Here is a 16,835-nt window from a genome sequence, read left to right as displayed (position 1 = left end):
CCTTGAACTAATAACCTGAGACAGACCCGAGGCGAGGAGGTGGTCACTTGACCCAGCACCTGGGGCACGGGCTGCAGGAGGATCACTCTTGTGCACAGCAAAGCAGATGAAATACAAAGTGAGTGCCAAATGCCAGTTGGGCTCGTGGCTTTCTCTTCCAAGCCCCTCCTCCAGCCCCTGTCTTGTGCACTGATTTCTATCCATGTCTGGTGGGTCCGGGGTGTCCAGGAGCAGAGAGTTGGCCCATGCTCCCCAAGTCGGGGTCCCTGGGCAAAGTCCGGTGAGCACTGGCCTTGGGGGAGGGGAGACTCAGTCCCCTCCCCTGGCTGATCACTGGTCTCATCTGGCCCCTGTGGGTGACGAGATGGGCACTGATGGGTGAGTTGGCAGCCGAGTTGGAGTGGCAGGGCCAGCCGCCCTGGGCACTGTCTTCTCTGCTTGTCACCACTCCCGGCTGCCCAAGCAGCAAAGCAAAGCCACAGTGACAAGATCCAGAGGGGAAAGGCTCCGGCTGGGGGCGGCGCTGGTCTCACAGGCCACCGAAGCAGCAATGTGACAGCTTCTGTTGGGGGGGGGGCACCTGCATCCCCAGTTCCTGCCCCCTCGGCCTCGACCTTTGTCAGTCTCCATTTCTTTGGCTTTGCCTTTGTCTCAGCGAGGCCCCGGCAGGGTCCGCATGGTGGGGGGGGGGGGGCGTGCCCAGGTGCAAGTGTGCATCACTGTGGATGTGGGGTCAGGAGGCACCCACGAATACGCATGACATTGAAAGCTACAGAACCCCAGGGCTGAAAGCTTGTGTGTGAGGGGCTGGGTCAGTGTGGCCTTGGCCATGCGAGCCCCAGGTGCACTGGGTGATGCGGCAAGCCGGGCCCAGGGGCTGGTGGACAAACAAATGCGTGACGCATCCTGTGGATGCCTATTTTGGGAGGTGGGGGTGGCTGGGCCAGTGCCCTGGCCGACCGTCTCCCCCTCTGTCATCCTGGGCTCCCTCAAATCAGGCCAGGGTGTGGGGAAGGACCAGGGAAACGGCAGAGCTCTGAGCAGGGCCCCTGCCTGCTCCCTGGGTCTGTCCGCTCCTGATCTGTTCCATGTTCCTATAAATATTTACAAATCCCAGCTGCTAAGGAGCAAGACATCCTCTGCCAGCTGGGGCTGCCAGCCTGGGAGCCGGCGGGGAGGGTACCAGCAAGCGAGAAGAGCGGGCAGGCAGCGCCGGAGGAGCAGGCGGCGGGAGTCCTGGGTCCAGCTCCCAGCGAAGCGCGTGCCGGCGTTGGTCTGAGGGTACGTCCCGCCCTCACCCTCAGGAAGCCTGCCCCACCTGCACCTGCCGAAGGGTGAGCCCCCTTACAGCCAGCCTCTGTCTCCTACTCACGGCTCCCCACCACAGGCAACGGAAGGGTCTTCCAGGGTTCACATGACGCAGGAAGTCCTCCTGGAGCCCTGGCAGGGCACTGCCCCCCCAAACCCTAACCTTCCCCAGGCTACCATGACAGATCCTGTCCTAGGCTCCTCCCAGATGGGAGGCTGCAGGACGGGTGGCTCAGCAAACCCCATCACCTAACCGTCCTCTGCTACCTCTGAAGGGGGCTCAAGCATCGGCACCCCCACTCGCCCTCTGCCCCGAGCCTGCAGGAGGGCTGGGTGTGAGGACCTGGGGAAGGGGAGTGAGACGGCCCACAGTGGCCCAGGCCGGAGGTCAGACATCACGGTGAGCCAGGACACCTCCCTTGGCAGGCAGAGCTGGTTACTGCTTGGCCACCCTCTACCCAGGCCTCGCAGCGTCACACCCCACAGAGGCCCCACCCCCATGCCTGCGTCTCTAAGTCAAGCTGTCCTAATTGCCTGCGTCTCTAAGTCAAGGAGTGGAGAACTCTAACCCCTCGTCCCGGAAGGAGGTGCCGGGGGTGGCCCCACAAGGCCCAGGTGTCCGGGGCCTCCCAGCTCAGGCAAGCCTGGCCTGGACACCAGGCTTCCCTCCCACCTTGGTCCTCAGGTAATGTCCTACATCCTGGCCCGGGCTTCCCAGGAAGCCAGACACTAGGAAGGACCTGGAATGGGAGGAACAAACCATGCCATTAAGGATGCTGGTGACTGTGTGGGACACCAGCCGGCCCAGGTGGGCAGCAAAGCCAGGAAGCCAGAGGGTGGAAGCCAGGGCCGAGGCTTCCCCTCTGACCCTCTGGGCTCCAGGCCCGCTGCTTCCTCCCCTGGAGGAGGCTGACCGGTCCTATTTTATAAGCTAAGGAGGAGGTTTGGGGGTGACGCTCAAAGCCGCCCATCACCCTAGGCTGGAGTGTGAGGGGTGGAGGTGGAGAAGGCCCAGGGCAAGGAAGCGGGCTCAGGCGGGAGCTTCCCTTGGCCAAAGTCAACTGGTCCCACCACTGAGGAACCCGTGACCTTCCCCACTGCCACGGAGCGGGGCAGGGCCTGGAGAGGAGGGAGGAAGGGGAGGGGCAGTCTGGAGCGAGCATGTAATCTGGAAGACAGGACTGAGGATGGCAGCGGCGCAGGAAGGGTTAAGAATATTCCTAAAATAGCCATGCCAGAGCCCCAGCCAGCCAGCCAGCCAGTGCCTCTCCCAGAGAGGAGAGCAGAGCAGGATCCACAGCAGGAAAAGAGCCTGCTCCGAGCCCCTCGGCCCCACCCCCACCCCCACCGACCCCTCCTGTCCTGGCAGGCGTGGGGATGAGAGGAAGCAGAGGGGCCCCTGTCTTGTCATCTCAAAAGACAGCCGTCCCATGGCCCAGGGCCCCTTCCTACGCACCCCCGGCTGGAGTCAGGGGCAGGCACGCAGATGGACGGTGAGGCCCAGTGCAGGCCACGGGTGAGATCCAGGCTGACGGGACTCTGAGGCCACATGCCTGCAACCCCACACTGCGTGGGCAGCCATTGTTGGGGGTGGGGACCAGAAGTGCATCAAACTCCAGCTTTTCCTAGGCCTGTGTCTGCAACCACTTGGGGCATCCAGGGGTGAGATTAGGGCAGGGAGGGCCAGGGACCCCTTCCCAGAACAAACCACATCTTTGCTTCAGGGGCTGGACTGGCTTACATGACTGGTGAGACCCAGTGCAAAATGGAAGTGAGGCATCTGTTCAAACATTGTTAAAAAGGGAGCAGGCATTGGGCCCAGTGGTGAAGGTGCACGCGGGAGGCCTGCATCCCCTATCCGAGTGCCTGGATTGGAGTCCTGGCTCCACTCCCAGTTCCAGCTTCCCGCCGAGGCGCCTCCTGGAAGGGAGCTGGGGATGGATGCCTCAAGTACTTGGGTCCCTGCCACCCACATGGGAGGCTGGCCTGGCCCACCTCTGCCCAGCTGTTGTGGGCATCTGGGGAGTGAACCAGCACATGGAATCTCTTCTCTCTCTCTCTTCCCCTCTCCCTTTCAAGTAGAAATAAATAAATGAAAATTGTTAACTATTCTTCAGGAACCACCACGGCCCAGGCTGTGTGTCCCGGTGAGGCCAGGCCTCTCAGGGCCCCTCTAACGGGCACTGAGCAAGCACCCACTGTCCCGCTCTGCGGATCCCGCCACCTCGGAGGTCCCCTCGGTGACTGCCCCCTCAATGGATGGAGACAAGACGCTCAAAGCCCTCCCTCTGCGTAGGTCAGGGGGCTGGGCCGCCCCCAGCTCTCCCAGGACACTGCTGTAGCCAGGGCTCTGATCCCATGCCCAGCTGTCAGACCCTACGCCCTGCGGTCTCCTGAGGTGGGAGGTTTTGGCCAGAGGGGACAGGGCTTCCAAGAGGAAGCCTCCCTGGCCCTTCCTCCCTCGCGCCTCCAGCCTCAGAGGCAGGACCTGGGAAAAGTAGCTGCTCCCCCAGTGCCTTCCCCAGCCTGCCTGGGGGCTGGAGCTGGGGGCAGTGGGTGGGGAGCCGGGAGCCACGCTGGCCAGGCGGGGCCTGCTCTGCCGCGGGTCCCTGTAATTGCACTGCCTGTCACTCCCGGAGCCGCTATCTGTCTCCACAGCTGACCCCGTGCACCCTCCATTATATTGGTTCCTGTTGGGGCTGCGGAGCCTCATCACTTATACATGCAGCCGGGAGAGGCTGGCTGTGCCGGGGGGAGGTGGGTGTCCCCTCCCGCACCCAGGGCCTTTGCAGAGCCGTCTCACTGGAAGTGCATGGACGATGAGCAGCAGGCGGTACTGACCACACCATGGTGGGGAGGAGAGGCCGGGGGGGGGGTGCCTGGGAACCCTCGGTGACCTGGGGACTCCCTCCCTCCCCTCCTAGCAGAGGGGGCTGGGGAGGGCCCCTTACTGAGCAGCTCTGAGAGAGCCAGGCTGGTTCAGCACTGGGGTGTGCCCCGCTCTCACCCCAAGTCGCAACTCGAATTCCGTAAAGGGGGCTGCAACGATGTAGGGTCTTCCCCGGGAGGCCTGAAAGTGTCTGAACGAAAACCTTATGGTGGGATTGAAAATGCTCTGAAGTTCGCCCATGGAGAGCCGTCTTTCAGCTGAGAGTCACAGCCCTCGGGGCCGCCCCGACAATGACTCAGCCCAGAGAAAGAAACGGACGCCCTGAAAAGCGACGCGACTCCCCCCCCGCAAGCACACCTGGCAAGCTGGTGGCCCGGCTCTGCCTCCTGGTGCCCAGCTCTGGGTCCTGCCCAAGACCAGGCCGTACAGCAGTGGTTTTCAAGCACACCGAGCCCCAACCCTGGCTCTCCTTCTTATCCGCTGCCTGATCTGGGAGGAAGGTCCTTAACCTCCGGGAGCCTCGGCAGCCTCACCTCCAGCCTGGAGACGATAATCCTTGTTCCTCGGGCCTCCAGTGAGGAGCATAGGAAGCGGAGTATGGCTTACTTTAGAGACCGCCTCCTCGGGCGGGCGGGCGGCTTAGGGTTAAGCTTTGGCTTGGCACACCTGCCTCCCATATCAGAGTGCCTGGGTTCCAGTCCCAGCTCTGCTTCTGCTTCTAGCTGCCTGCTAGTGTGCTCTCTGGGGGTGGAGGGGCAGCAGGTAGCCACGCGTGTGACAGACCCAGACTGAGTTCGTGGCTTCTGGCTTCAGTATTTGGGGAGTGAACTAGTGGATGGGAACAGCTTCTCGCCCCTCCCCAAAATAAATAGACATTAAAAAGTAAATTAACATCACCTCCTCCAGGAAGTTCTCCGTGATTCTTGCTTCCTAAAGAATGGAGGTGACCTTGATGAATGTTCCCACTGCACTCTGCTTATTTCTGGCAGTGCGCTTGTCAGACGAGGTAGTAATCACATGTTCAGGTTCCAATGATATCCCATAAACTACATGAGGTCAGAAGCCTTTTCTTGCTCATCACTGCCTCCTGTGATAACAACAGGAGTGGCAGGCAGTCAATGAACAGGTTTACAGACGGGCAGAGGGTGGATGCAAGAGCCGGCGCCTCCTCTGTAGAGCCATGTGGCCCCTCTGAGCAGGGCATTCTTGGTCCGTGCCTTCCTGGTGCCTGGTTCAAACTCTACCCCAGGCTGATCCCCCAGCTCTAGAACAGGGGAAACAATGCTACCTACATCATGGCGCTCAACTTTGAATAAATAGCCTAAGTCACGGAATAGCTTTATTTTATTTTTTAAACAGATTTAATTTATTTATTTGAAAGGCAGAGTTACAGAGAGGCAGAGGCAGAGAGAGAGAGAGAGAGAGAGAGGTTTTCCACCTGTCTGTTTACTCCCCAGATGGCTACAATGGCTGGAGCTGAGCTGATCCAAAGCCAGGAGCCAGGAGCCTCTTCCAGGTCTCCTGCATGGGTGCAGGGGCCCAAGCACCTGGGCCATCTTCCACTGCTTTCCCAGGCCACAGCAGAGAGCTGGACTGGAAGTGGAGCAGCCGAGACTCGAACCAGTGCCCATATGGGATGCGGCACTGCAGGCAGCAGCGTTACCCGCTGTGCCACAGCGCCGGCCCCACATCACAGTTTTAGAGCCACAGTCATGGTTCGTTCAGTTTGACTCAGAGAATCCAGAGGCTGCTCAAGGCAGGATGCTGCCCTCAGTAATCGCGCTAGCTTTGGCAGCACCCCCACGGCTGCCTGCCGGACAGTGCCTGGCTGGGTGTTGTCCGTGAGTGCAGGAGAAAGGAATGCAACTGCTAGCTCAGGAGTCGGGGCAGGGCCCCCTCCTTCGCGCTCCCACACCAGGCGCACGCTAACGCGGCCTCTTACACACCCCACACCCGCAGTCAGAGACCCCCAAGTACCGCGGAGCAGCCACTAAAGTCACTCATGCGCAAGAGCCTTACCTACCACCTTCCTTTTACCTCCACAACACCCCACACCCAGCACCCCAGCCCCACCCCTCACACACACAAGACTGAACTCAAACCACAACATCGGGGGCTGGCGTTGTGGCGGAGCGGGTTAAGCGCCACCTGTGACGCCCGCATTCCATATGGGCAATGCTTCGAGTCCAGGCTACTCCACTTCTGGTCCAGCTCCCCGCTAATGGTCTGAGAAAAGCAGTGGAAGATGGCCCAAGTGCTTGGGCCCCTGCTACCAACATGGGAGACCCAGATGAAGCTCCTGGCTCCTGGCCAGCCTGTTGCAGCCATCTGGGGAGTGAACCAACAGATGGAAGATCTTTCTTCTCTCTCTGTCTCCGTAACTCTGACTTTTAAGTAAATAAATAAATCTTAACAAAACAAACAAAACCCGGAACATCAGCCCCCAGCCCCAGCAGCGCCTGGCTGCAGATCGCGCTGCTCCCCCTTCCTACTGAGGGGCTCACTCCTCCCCTTCCGGAAAACCTGGGCCCCGGTCTTAGCAGACTGTTGAGGAGGCCGAGGAGCCAGAACTCCAGGGTTCCTTCCTCTCTCATTGGGTCCCATCTCTCAACCTGCAAGGCCAGGTCCATGGGCCCCCTCCAGTGCCAACTCAGGTCATAGGCAAGGAGGGGCCGGGCCAGGGGCTCCAAAGGGAGAGGCCCCCCGGTAGCGAGGCGATTTACTGGGTGCATAATAGGGGTCAGATACACAGTCTCATTTAATTCTCCTAACCAGCCTTTTCCCAAAGAACGACATTTGGGCGACACGGGTTAGGAGATTTACCTAAAAGCGCCTGATGGGATTGGCCTGCGATTCCAGAATCTGCCATCTCCAGGCTTTGGAGAACAGCGGGAGCACGGACGAGGCCTGCAGGTAATAAGCTGGGGACACGTCCCTCAAGGCATCATCCGCCCCCCAAGTCTGCCAGGCCCTCATCTCCCAGGAAAGGGGGCGACGGACGACAGGCGTGGGGCGTGGGGTGGGCGGGGCCGGGGAGGGGCCCTGCCTGCCCAGGGGAGGTGCCCAACCGGTGGCCCAGGCTCACAGGCCAAGATGGCTGTTAATTAAAGTGCTGGCACCAGCTTCTCGCCGCAAAGTTTGAAGCCGTTATTTTCCACTCCAGCGAAGCGGGGAGAATCCGGCTGGGCTGACAGAGACGCCGCGCGGCGCCGGGGGAGCGGGCGCGCTTTCGGGGCGGGGGCGCGGCGCGGGCAGGCGAGCGCGGAGTGGGTGACTGCGCTGCGCCCCGGTTGGAGGCGGGACGCGTCCCGCGCGGGTGGCCGCGTACGTGCCCCTCGGGAAATCACGGCGAGGAGACCGCCGTGGGGGAGCGCCGGGCCCGGGTCTTCCGCAGCCGGGGGAGGTCGGGCCGCCCTGAGCCCCCTCCCGAGGGACGTGGGCAGCGGGCACCACCTGGAGGCTCAGCCGCGCTGAGGCTGGAAGGGCTTGGAGCGGCCTGCGGGCTGCGGTCCCGGCCCTTCCACTCGCGAGCTGTGCGACTTGGGACAAATCTCTGAACTTCCCGGAGCCTCAGCTCCTCATCTGTAAAGTGAGAATAATTAGGAGCTTTTTACTCTGGAACGGATGCGAAGATCAGGCGTGATCACGGCTGGGATGCGTTCGGCATAGGGCCCGGCGCGCAGTAAGCCCCGAATAAATGCTCCTTATCAAATATTCGCAAGCTCCCTCCTCGGTGGCGGGGGTCACGCCACCCAGGTCAGCCGCCAGCGTTCGAAGCGCCTCTCAAGGTCATAGCCGCCAACGGGCTGCCGCCGCGCCCCTTTCCTGGGACCTTACCACGGGAGAGCCCAGGCGGCCGGCGGTCAGCTGGGACGAGTACGAGTGGGAGGGTGCCCAGCGAGATCCCGAGAACAGAGAGGGCCGGGGCGCCACTCTTAGGCCGCCGGCTAGGACCCCCTCCCCCGGTGGGCCGGACTCAGGAGGGTGACAGCCGTGGCGCCTCGGAAGCTGGGCCTCAAATAAGGTGACACACACTTTGATGGAAGCAGACGCGTTTTAGTTTATGCAACCTAAACATTTTGCTGAGCTCAAGGAAGACCTGACGGGAGAGGAGTCAGGGGGCCCTGGCGGAGGGAGGGCGGGGGAGGAGCGGAGGGACTGCGGCTGCCGGTCAGCACGCAGGAATGACGTGGGTGCCCATCTTCTCGGGGAGATGGCGGAAGGGCCCAGCAGCGCAGTGAGGAAAGGGACTGACGAGCCTGCCCCTCCTGGGAGAAGGCGCATCCCGCCGGCGCCCCGACAGCGCCCCGAACCTGGACGCCGGAGGGCGGAGTGGCTTCCTCCAGACTCTTCCTTTTCCTTCCCCAGCTTTTTCCGCTCAGAACCTTCTTTCTGGTCCCCACACTCCCCAGAGCTTGGTGTTCCCCGCAGGCCCGGGCGCTACCCACGCTCTTCCAACGCCTGCGCATCGAGGCCCCTCGCGGCATCCCGCTGGCCCTGCCTTTTCCTCGTGACCGAGCCTCGAGACCTCGCCTCTCCCGGTTCCCCTCGGCGCTCTCGAGCTCTCCCTGTGGCCCGACTCTCCATTCCTTCTTCTGCCCTTCCCTCCCTGTCTCTCCGATTCCAACCCCATCCCTGTTGCCCAGTCTCAGTCTCCCGCGGCCCCTCCGGGCCCCGCCCCCGCCCAGAAGCCCCGCCCACCAAGGCGCCCGCGGCCCAATTAGGCGCAGGCCCCGCCCACAGCCACACCCCTCGCGCTCGCAGAGCCGCGCGGAGCGAGTGGGCGGGGCCACGCGGAGGGGGCGGTGGCCCCGGCGCCAGGAGGCGGGAGGAGCGAGGCGCGAGGCGGGAGGCGGCGGCCGCCGGGCTCAGTCCGGCCGCGCAGCGGGAGGGAGGCGCGAGGCAGGAGCCGGCGGCTGGGCTCCGCAGCGCACCGAGCGCAGCGCGGCGCCCGGGGCCCGGCCCCATGCCTGCAACCCCGCCGGACCGCCCTTGAGCGCGGGCCTCCCGCCCGCGCCCCCCGCCCGCCGGCACCATTGCCCCGACGGCGCGGCCGGGCGGCCCGGCGCTCCCCAGGCTCCGCGCCGGCCGGAAGACGCTGCTGGCGGCCGCCGCGGGCGTGGTGATGCTGCTGGTGCTGGTGGTGCTGATCCCCGTGCTGGTGAGCTCGGGCGGCCCGGACGGCCACTATGAGATGCTGGGCACCTGCCGCATGGTGTGCGACCCGTACCCCGCGCGGGGCCCCGGCGCCGGCGCGCGGCCCGACGGCGGCGACGCCCTGAGCGAGCAGAGCGGCGCGCCCCCGCCCTCCACGCTGGTGCAGGGCCCCCAGGGGAAACCGGGTCGCACGGGCAAGCCGGGACCCCCGGGGCCTCCTGGGGACCCCGGTCCTCCAGGCCCCGTGGGGCCGCCGGGGGAGAAAGGTGAGCCAGGCAAGCCAGGTCCTCCCGGGCTGCCAGGTCCCGGGGGCAGCGGCGCCATCAGCACAGCCACCTACACCACGGTGCCGCGCGTGGCCTTCTACGCTGGCCTCAAGAACCCTCACGAGGGGTACGAGGTGCTCAAGTTTGACGACGTGGTCACCAACCTGGGCAACAACTACGACGCGGCCAGCGGCAAGTTTACGTGCAACATTCCCGGCACCTACTTTTTCACCTACCACGTCCTCATGCGCGGCGGCGACGGCACCAGTATGTGGGCGGACCTGTGCAAGAACGGCCAGGTGGGCCAGGCGGGGCGTGGGGCTGGCAGGGGGCAGGGCGCCCTGGGCACACGGGTGCGGGATCGGAGTCCGGCGAGGGCAGGTGGAGACCTCACCGCGGCCCGGGACGGGCGGAGCCAGCGGGCATCCCCGAGTCTTAGGTTACCGGGCCCTGCTCCGAGGCAGATAGATGGTGCTGGGCGCATCTAGTCAGAGCACTGGGGCGGCCGCGTACCTGGCTGCTGGGGGCCTGGCCCTGGGAGGGAGATTCAGACTGCCACAACGGGGGGGGGGGAGGGCAGGGAAGGGCTCTGGGGCCCCGGGTAGAGGGTGGGAGACAGACGCAGCCGCGGCGCCGCGGGGCGCTATGCGTGCAAGGGGAGGGTCGGACTGCAGGAATTGTTTAAGGCACAAAGGCAGAGGGAGACCGGTGTGCAGAGCCTTGGGGACTGTAGGATCTTTCTGACACCTTTGGCAAAATCTGGGAGTGCCAGCCCCCTCCTACTGTGTCAGAGCGACCCACTGCAAACAGGCGGCCTCAGGGGGAAAGTTTTGCCTCCTGCAACAGGGCAGGAGTGGGAACTCCTCCTCTTGGTCTCCCAACCCATTCTGCCTCTGGAAGGGGGGTGGATCTTCCCCATTCCCTGTCCCCATTCCAGACACCAGAGCTGGAAGGCATTGAGTGTGTGGGAACGGTGTGCACTGCCCTTGGAACAGTAGCCCTGAGACCAACCTCCACCCAGCTCCTGGGTGCTACCTCCCCTCCAACGGTGTGGGACCATGGAGGGGGTGTGTGGCCAGGCTGAGCATTCTCTTGGAAGAAGATGAGCCCTGGTCAGAACTGCAGCTGGGTTGATAGGGGCTGGAAGGAATCTGCCTCAGACTGGGACCCCAGACCCTCCCATGGCAGCGCTACCCTGCGGCTCTGCTGGCCTGGGGTCTGCAAGGCTTGGGGGTGGGGGAGGAGCAGGCAGGGGAGTTAGCAGAAAGGCCACCACGTGCTCAGAAGTTTGTCCCCTCTCCCCTCTCCCCTGCCCCCTTGACAGTCCTCCCACCCCAGTGGCTGCCTCTCCTCTGCCTTTTCTTCTGTCTCTGTATCTGTCCCTCCCTGGGATTCTGGTCCCTCTCCGTGGGTCTGACCCCCTTCTCGTCTATTCCTTGTCTCTTGCTGTCTCACTTGTGTCTATGCGGCTCCTGTGTCTCTCCTCTTTGTCCTTGGTTCCTGACCAAATGGGAGGCCCCCAGTATCCGGCAAGTGCGCATTCTGCAGACGGCCCCACAATTCCCCTTATCAGTCATCAATAAGGGATGCACCAATGTCACCTTCATCAGTGGAAGTTCTTCCCCTCCCGAAGAAAGTTTGGGCTGGCACAAAGCTGAGGTTTCGGGGCACAGGGGCTCACGTGGATATAAAGGCAATAACCAGACCACCCGTGTGCCCTTAGACCCTGCGCCATCTCAGGAGGGTGCAGTGGGGTCCCAGAAATGAGGGAAGAGGAGGCCTTGATGATGGCGTTTGTTTGGGGTGGGGCTGCTTGCTTCAATCACAGGGAGGTGAAACCACTCCTTTTTTCCCCTCCAGCAGGGATAGGGTGTTGCTGAGCCTGAAGAAGGGGTGCTCAGTGGAGGTAGAATCAAGGATGATAGAAAAAAGGAGGTGGCTGTAACTAGGGGTTCAAGGACCCAGCTCTTTCACGGCTACCCGGATGGCCTCACCCAAAAGAACCCAAGAGGAACAGTCAGTCTCTCCCTTTTCCTCCGTGACTTCTCCTTCCAGACTGCCTGGGAGACTTATTCAACTTATGAGCCATTCCTGGTGGAGCCCTGCTAGGAGCCAGGTTTGGGCTTGGTACCGGGGGCTCCATGCACTTGCTCTTTAGGTCTCCATGGCCCATGCAGGGGGACAGTAGTCACTGTGCGGGTCCACACAAGTGTTTTGTTAAGAAGGGGCTGGGACGCCAACGGGCAGCTCCTGTTCCTGGTGGCTCCACCCTGGCCGACACCGACCTGGCTGGGGGAGACGTTGGTGAGCTTGGGTTCTACAGGCGAGGAGACCTGGCTAGGGAGGAAATAAAAGCTCAGGTGTAGGGACAGGCTGGCGCAGAGGTGGACACGGACATTCACGTGAGCAGAGACGAGCACAGGCGGGACCGTGGGTGGGAACAGGAGAGGAGCCACGCCCCCAGGCCTTCAGAACCAGGCCCGCCACGAGCTCTGTGCCTTTCCTCCTGGCTCCCTGCCTGCAGAGGGGCTTCCAGAATTTCTCGGGGGCAGGCAGAGCCGAATCTGGGCCCTGGCCCTTCCCCAGGTGAGACGGGCTGTGGGGGTGGCCGCCTGCGTGCCGGGTGCGGAGATCCCTTCTCTGTCCTCCGAGGCCCCTCAGCTTGGCACCGAGCCCTGGTCATTAGGACGTGCGGAGCCTGAGGAAAGGGTGCTGGGCTGCCCGGGGCGAGGCGCACTGCCGGCAGCTGCCCCTAAGATCCACAGTTCAGACGGATCAGGCAGGACACAAAACCCCGTAAACTTGGGCTGGGGGCAGGGGCTGTGTTGACCATGCAGGGCCTCTGGCCAGGGTGCTGCTTGTCCAGGGAGGGGGGCTTTGGGAAAGGGGGGGGGGTGTTCCAAGTGGGCTAGGGCTTGGACAACACAGGCTGATCGAGAGGAGAAGCTGGTGGCACATATAAATTGAGGGCTGAAGTATAAAGACCTGAGATCCTTCTCTCACCTGATGGTGGGAAGGGCCCCCTGGCCAACCTGTCTGGCCCCTAATACCTCTCACAGCACAGAGCACAGTGCCTGGCCAGTAGGCTCCTGGTACATGCATAGAGCAAGTGTTCCCTGTGGTCCCGACTGGCTGCGTGGGGAGTCACAGCTGCACAACCAAGATCTCAGCATTGATCTGGGGGCATGGACACATTTCCTGAATACCCCCTATTCCACCCAGTTCCCCTGGTCAGACCACTGCCTCAGTTTCCCCTCCTGACAGCCTTTAAGGAGGTGGTTCCATGGTACCCCTTTATGACAAGGGCAGACCTGCTTCCCTGCTTCCATGGCAACCACAAGTCCCCAGGTTTGCTCTTGGCCCCCAGGAGGAGCTGGCTGCCTCCATTGTTCCCAGTCTTGGGCCAAGAATTGGGAGTCCTGGGTTCCCTTCCTGGATCCCCCACCGTCTAAAGATGGAAGGGCATTAATTCTCCCTGCCTCCATGGATAATTAGGATAATTACAGCAACAATCATGGTGATGAATAAATAATAAATATAAGCATAACAGTTCTGATGGCTGTCACATCACCAGGAGATTCCTGATGACGGATGACTGTTTTCTAATGGGTTTCGCTATTAAGGAGCACACTGTTTTAATGAGTTAAGGCTAAATTAATCCGGGCAATAAAAATAATTGTTATTAGTAGTAATTTATTAGCAAGGATAATGAAATGCATGTGTACTAATAAATACTACCAGGATCGGAGCGCAGGGAACTAGGCAGAAGGTGGCTGCCTGCAGCCAGCTCTTCCCTAGTGGCCCAAAGCCCCGTCAAGAGTGAACTGCTTCTCTCCACCATCAGAAGGCTTTTACGAAGGTGGCAGTGGTGGGGCGAGGGCTTCGCCTTCCTTCCCACATAGAAAAGCTGAGCTGCTCCACGGACAGCATCCTCCCTCGTTCTGTTCCCCAGCCCAGGGGCTTTCCCAGCTGAAGTCCCCAGCAGTGCCCTCCCAGGTTGGGAAAGACGAGGTTGAGGGGAGGAGAGCCTGGACTGGGGGGATTTGGGCTTTAGAGGGAGCACTGCGTGCAAATACGTGGGGTCCTCTCGGCTGCGGCATCGCTGCTGAGTCAGCAGCTTTGGCCCAGCTGCCCTGCGGTTCTGCCTCCAGCCCAGGAGGGAGGAGAGGCCCCTCCCCTCATCTGGCTTGGTCCAGCCCAGATGGTAGTCCTGGGGTGGGGGTGGGGGACTGTCTTCAGGGAGGGTCAGGATAGAGAGGGGCTGTTGCAAAGTCTCTGAGAGAACCCCCTCAAAGTAGCGCCCCCGTCCCCGAGCCTTGACCCTGAAGGAGGTGGCCCTTCTGATATCCTGGGGAGCCCCAGACCTCGGCTGTTAGAGAAGAAAGCCTGGAGGAAATTTTTCCATCTCCACAGCACACTCCAATTTCTTATGATGTACTCAGCTCTCGAAAGTGACAGCAGGCTTCAAGCCCAAATGCTGTACTCGACTCGTGGTCCTCCTGTCCCTGCCCATTGCCCATTGAGGTGAAGATGGCAGATCAGCCCGAGGATGGCAGGGGGCTGTAAGGCCCTGATTCCCTTCCCTTCGCCCAGCTCCTCTGCACCACTCTGAGGCGAGACGGGAGGGGCTAGAGATCCTCCTCATCGGGCAGTATAGTAGGCGCAGGGCCATAGTGACCCCTCCCTGGAGGCTGGCACTTGAGTCCCAGTGAAGCCACGGAAGGTGAAAGAAATACCAGGCCTCTCCCGTCCCTGCCCCAGTGTGAGAGACTCTAGTGGACTCCAGGTGAGGAGTCCAAAGACCAGGCCCAGCTGCCAGACCCGTGTGGGGCCAGGGATCCCCCTGTGTCCATCACTGACGGTTGCGTGGGTGACTAAAGTATAAGGCATCACCATGATTTTTCCAAACTTTTCATTTATTTGAGAGGCAGAGACGGATTTACACGGAGAGCTCCCATCCGCTGGAGCTGGGTATCCAACCCAGAGTCTCGGATGTGGATTGTGAGTGTCTGGACTGCTAAATGCCCATCCCTCATTATTCATATTAAAGCAGAGAGGAGGCCAGCGCCGAGGCTCACTAGGTTAATCCTCCACCTGTGGCGCTGGCACCCCGGGTTCTAGTCCCGGTTGGGGCACTGGTTCTGTCTCGGTTGCTCCTCTCCCAGTCCAGCTCTCTGCTGTGGCCTGGGAGTGCAGTGGAGGATGGCCCAGGCGCTTGGGCCCTGCACCCGCATGGGAGACCAGGAGGAAGCACCTGGCTCCTGGCTTCGGATCGGCGCAGCGCACCGGCCGTAGTGGCCGGTGAACCAACAGAAGGAAGACCTTTCTCTCTGTCTCTCTCTCTCTCTCTCACTGTCTAACTCTGCCTGTCAAAAAAAGAAAAGAAAAAGCAGAGAGGAATGAGGAGAGAAGTGTAGGCTCTCCATTCTGCAGAAGTCCAGGGAATTACTCTTTGCAAGGAAAGACTTCCCGGCTGGGTGTCCTGGGACCTCTGGGGCTCCCGGTGGGCCACACTGTATCACCCAGAGGAATTAGGAGCAAGATTCTACTTGGCTCTGGATTCAGGCCCAGGTTAGACCCGCCCCAGGAACCCGGGGCTCCTCCATGCCCACCTGCCAAGACGCAGGGCGCTGCGATTCTGGAGGTCGGCTTTCCGGGCCTTCAGTGTCCCCCTGTGGCCCCCTCACATCCCTACCCCGTACCCCACCACCCCCGCAGGTGCGGGCCAGCGCCATCGCCCAGGATGCAGACCAGAACTACGACTACGCCAGCAACAGCGTGATCCTGCACCTGGACGCGGGCGACGAGGTCTTCATCAAGCTGGACGGCGGCAAGGCGCACGGCGGCAACAGCAACAAGTACAGCACGTTCTCGGGCTTCATCATCTACTCCGACTGAGCGCCCCGCCCCCGCCACGCCACGCCCCCAGGCTACGCCACCCTCGGACGGCGCTGACCACCGCCTGGGCCGCAGCTATCTGCCAAGCCGGGTCCAGCGCGCGCGCCCCGGTCCCGGTCCACCCGCCTGCCCGCCTGCGCTGTCTATCTGTACAGATAGGACTGTTCACTGCTCGCCCCCCGCCTGCCAGTGCCACCCCGCCTGGGGAGAGGTCGCGGCAGAGTTGCTTCCTGTGCTGTGATGAGCTGCCCTCCGGCTCCCGGGGGTCGCCACCCGGCAGCACCCCGTCTGACCAAAGCTATAATAAAAACATTTGCACCCGGCGGGGGTTTCAGTCTGTGCCCTGGGGAGGGCACCCTGGATCCTGTCCTCTTCCAGAAGGGGAAGGGGCCTGGGGGGAACTTCCAAGGGAAAGAGGAGGAGCAGGTGCCAGGATGAGAACTGCCCCTGGGGGAGATGGCCCAAAAGGCCCAATGCCCCCCACGGCCGCAGCGGGCAGGATGAGGGCATCTTCCACGGAGAGGTCCCTGCTTTGCATCTGCATCCCAAGACACAGGCGCTCTCAAGTGCAGGAGCTGGGTTCTGGTCCCTGTACTGGCGTGTGTGTGGTCCTGGGCAAGTCGCTCCTCTCAGACTGGATTCTGGGCTGGCGTTCAAAGGAACAGGTTTTGCACGCCATGTGCTTGTCTGGGGGCTTCGCCTCTTGGTCACAGTCTTCTCATCAATAAAGGAGACCTAGTTCATGTGACTGAGGATTAAAGAGGTACTGTGTCTGTGCTCAATAAACAAAGCTTTGCCTGCACGTCCCTTTCAAGCTTTCAGAAGGCTCTCGGGTATGTCCTAGGAGGCTGGATAGGTGGGTCTTAGTCCTCCAGGGAGGTTAAATAGCTTGCCTGTTGTGACATGGTTGCTGAGTTCTGTGACTGCTCTTGAATCCAAGGCACACTGTCTCCTTGTCCTGCCACTGCCTCCCTCGCCTCCTGGAACTGGGGCTAAGGTCTGGTCGCACAGTTAGGGCATTCCTAAGTAGTTATAGCTGATGAATAGATACTGTGTAGAACTTTGTGTTATTCCACCATGTGCATGTCCTTGGGGAGTAGCTTTGCAGACAATGCTTTCATGCCTTTGATGTGGGCGCTGTTACTTTATCCACTGTAGATGGGGAAACAGGCTTGGAGAGGCTAAGTAACTTGCCAGCAGTGCACAGCTAGGAACAGGCACTTGCCATTATTCGAACCAAAGACCACACTCTTAGCCTGTATTATTGTGTCCCATAAAGACCTGGGATCCCCAAAGCAGAACTGAGGGTGGCAGTG

The 16,835-nt window shown here is 61.5% G+C and overlaps 1 protein-coding gene across 1 annotated transcript; it reads left to right on the top strand.

Annotated features, from left to right (window-relative positions):
* The first annotated feature begins 9,172 nt into the window (after window positions 1–9,172).
* C1QL1 (complement C1q like 1) lies at window positions 9,173–15,842 on the top strand. The gene is made up of 2 exons (XM_008271618.4): window positions 9,173–9,920; window positions 15,340–15,842. The coding sequence occupies exons 1-2, from the start codon at window positions 9,324–9,326 to the stop codon at window positions 15,517–15,519; spliced, it is 777 nt and encodes a 258-aa protein (XP_008269840.3). The 5' UTR covers window positions 9,173–9,323; the 3' UTR covers window positions 15,520–15,842.
* Window positions 15,843–16,835: the final 993 nt, after the last annotated feature.

The sequence above is a fragment of the Oryctolagus cuniculus genome, chromosome 17, assembly GCF_051225735.1.
Source record: "Oryctolagus cuniculus isolate XC-2025 breed Fujian yellow rabbit chromosome 17, ASM5122573v1, whole genome shotgun sequence".
NCBI lineage: Eukaryota > Metazoa > Chordata > Mammalia > Lagomorpha > Leporidae > Oryctolagus > Oryctolagus cuniculus.
The sequence above is the reverse complement of the archived record's forward strand: the minus strand, read 5'-3'. Positions and strand labels throughout refer to the sequence as shown.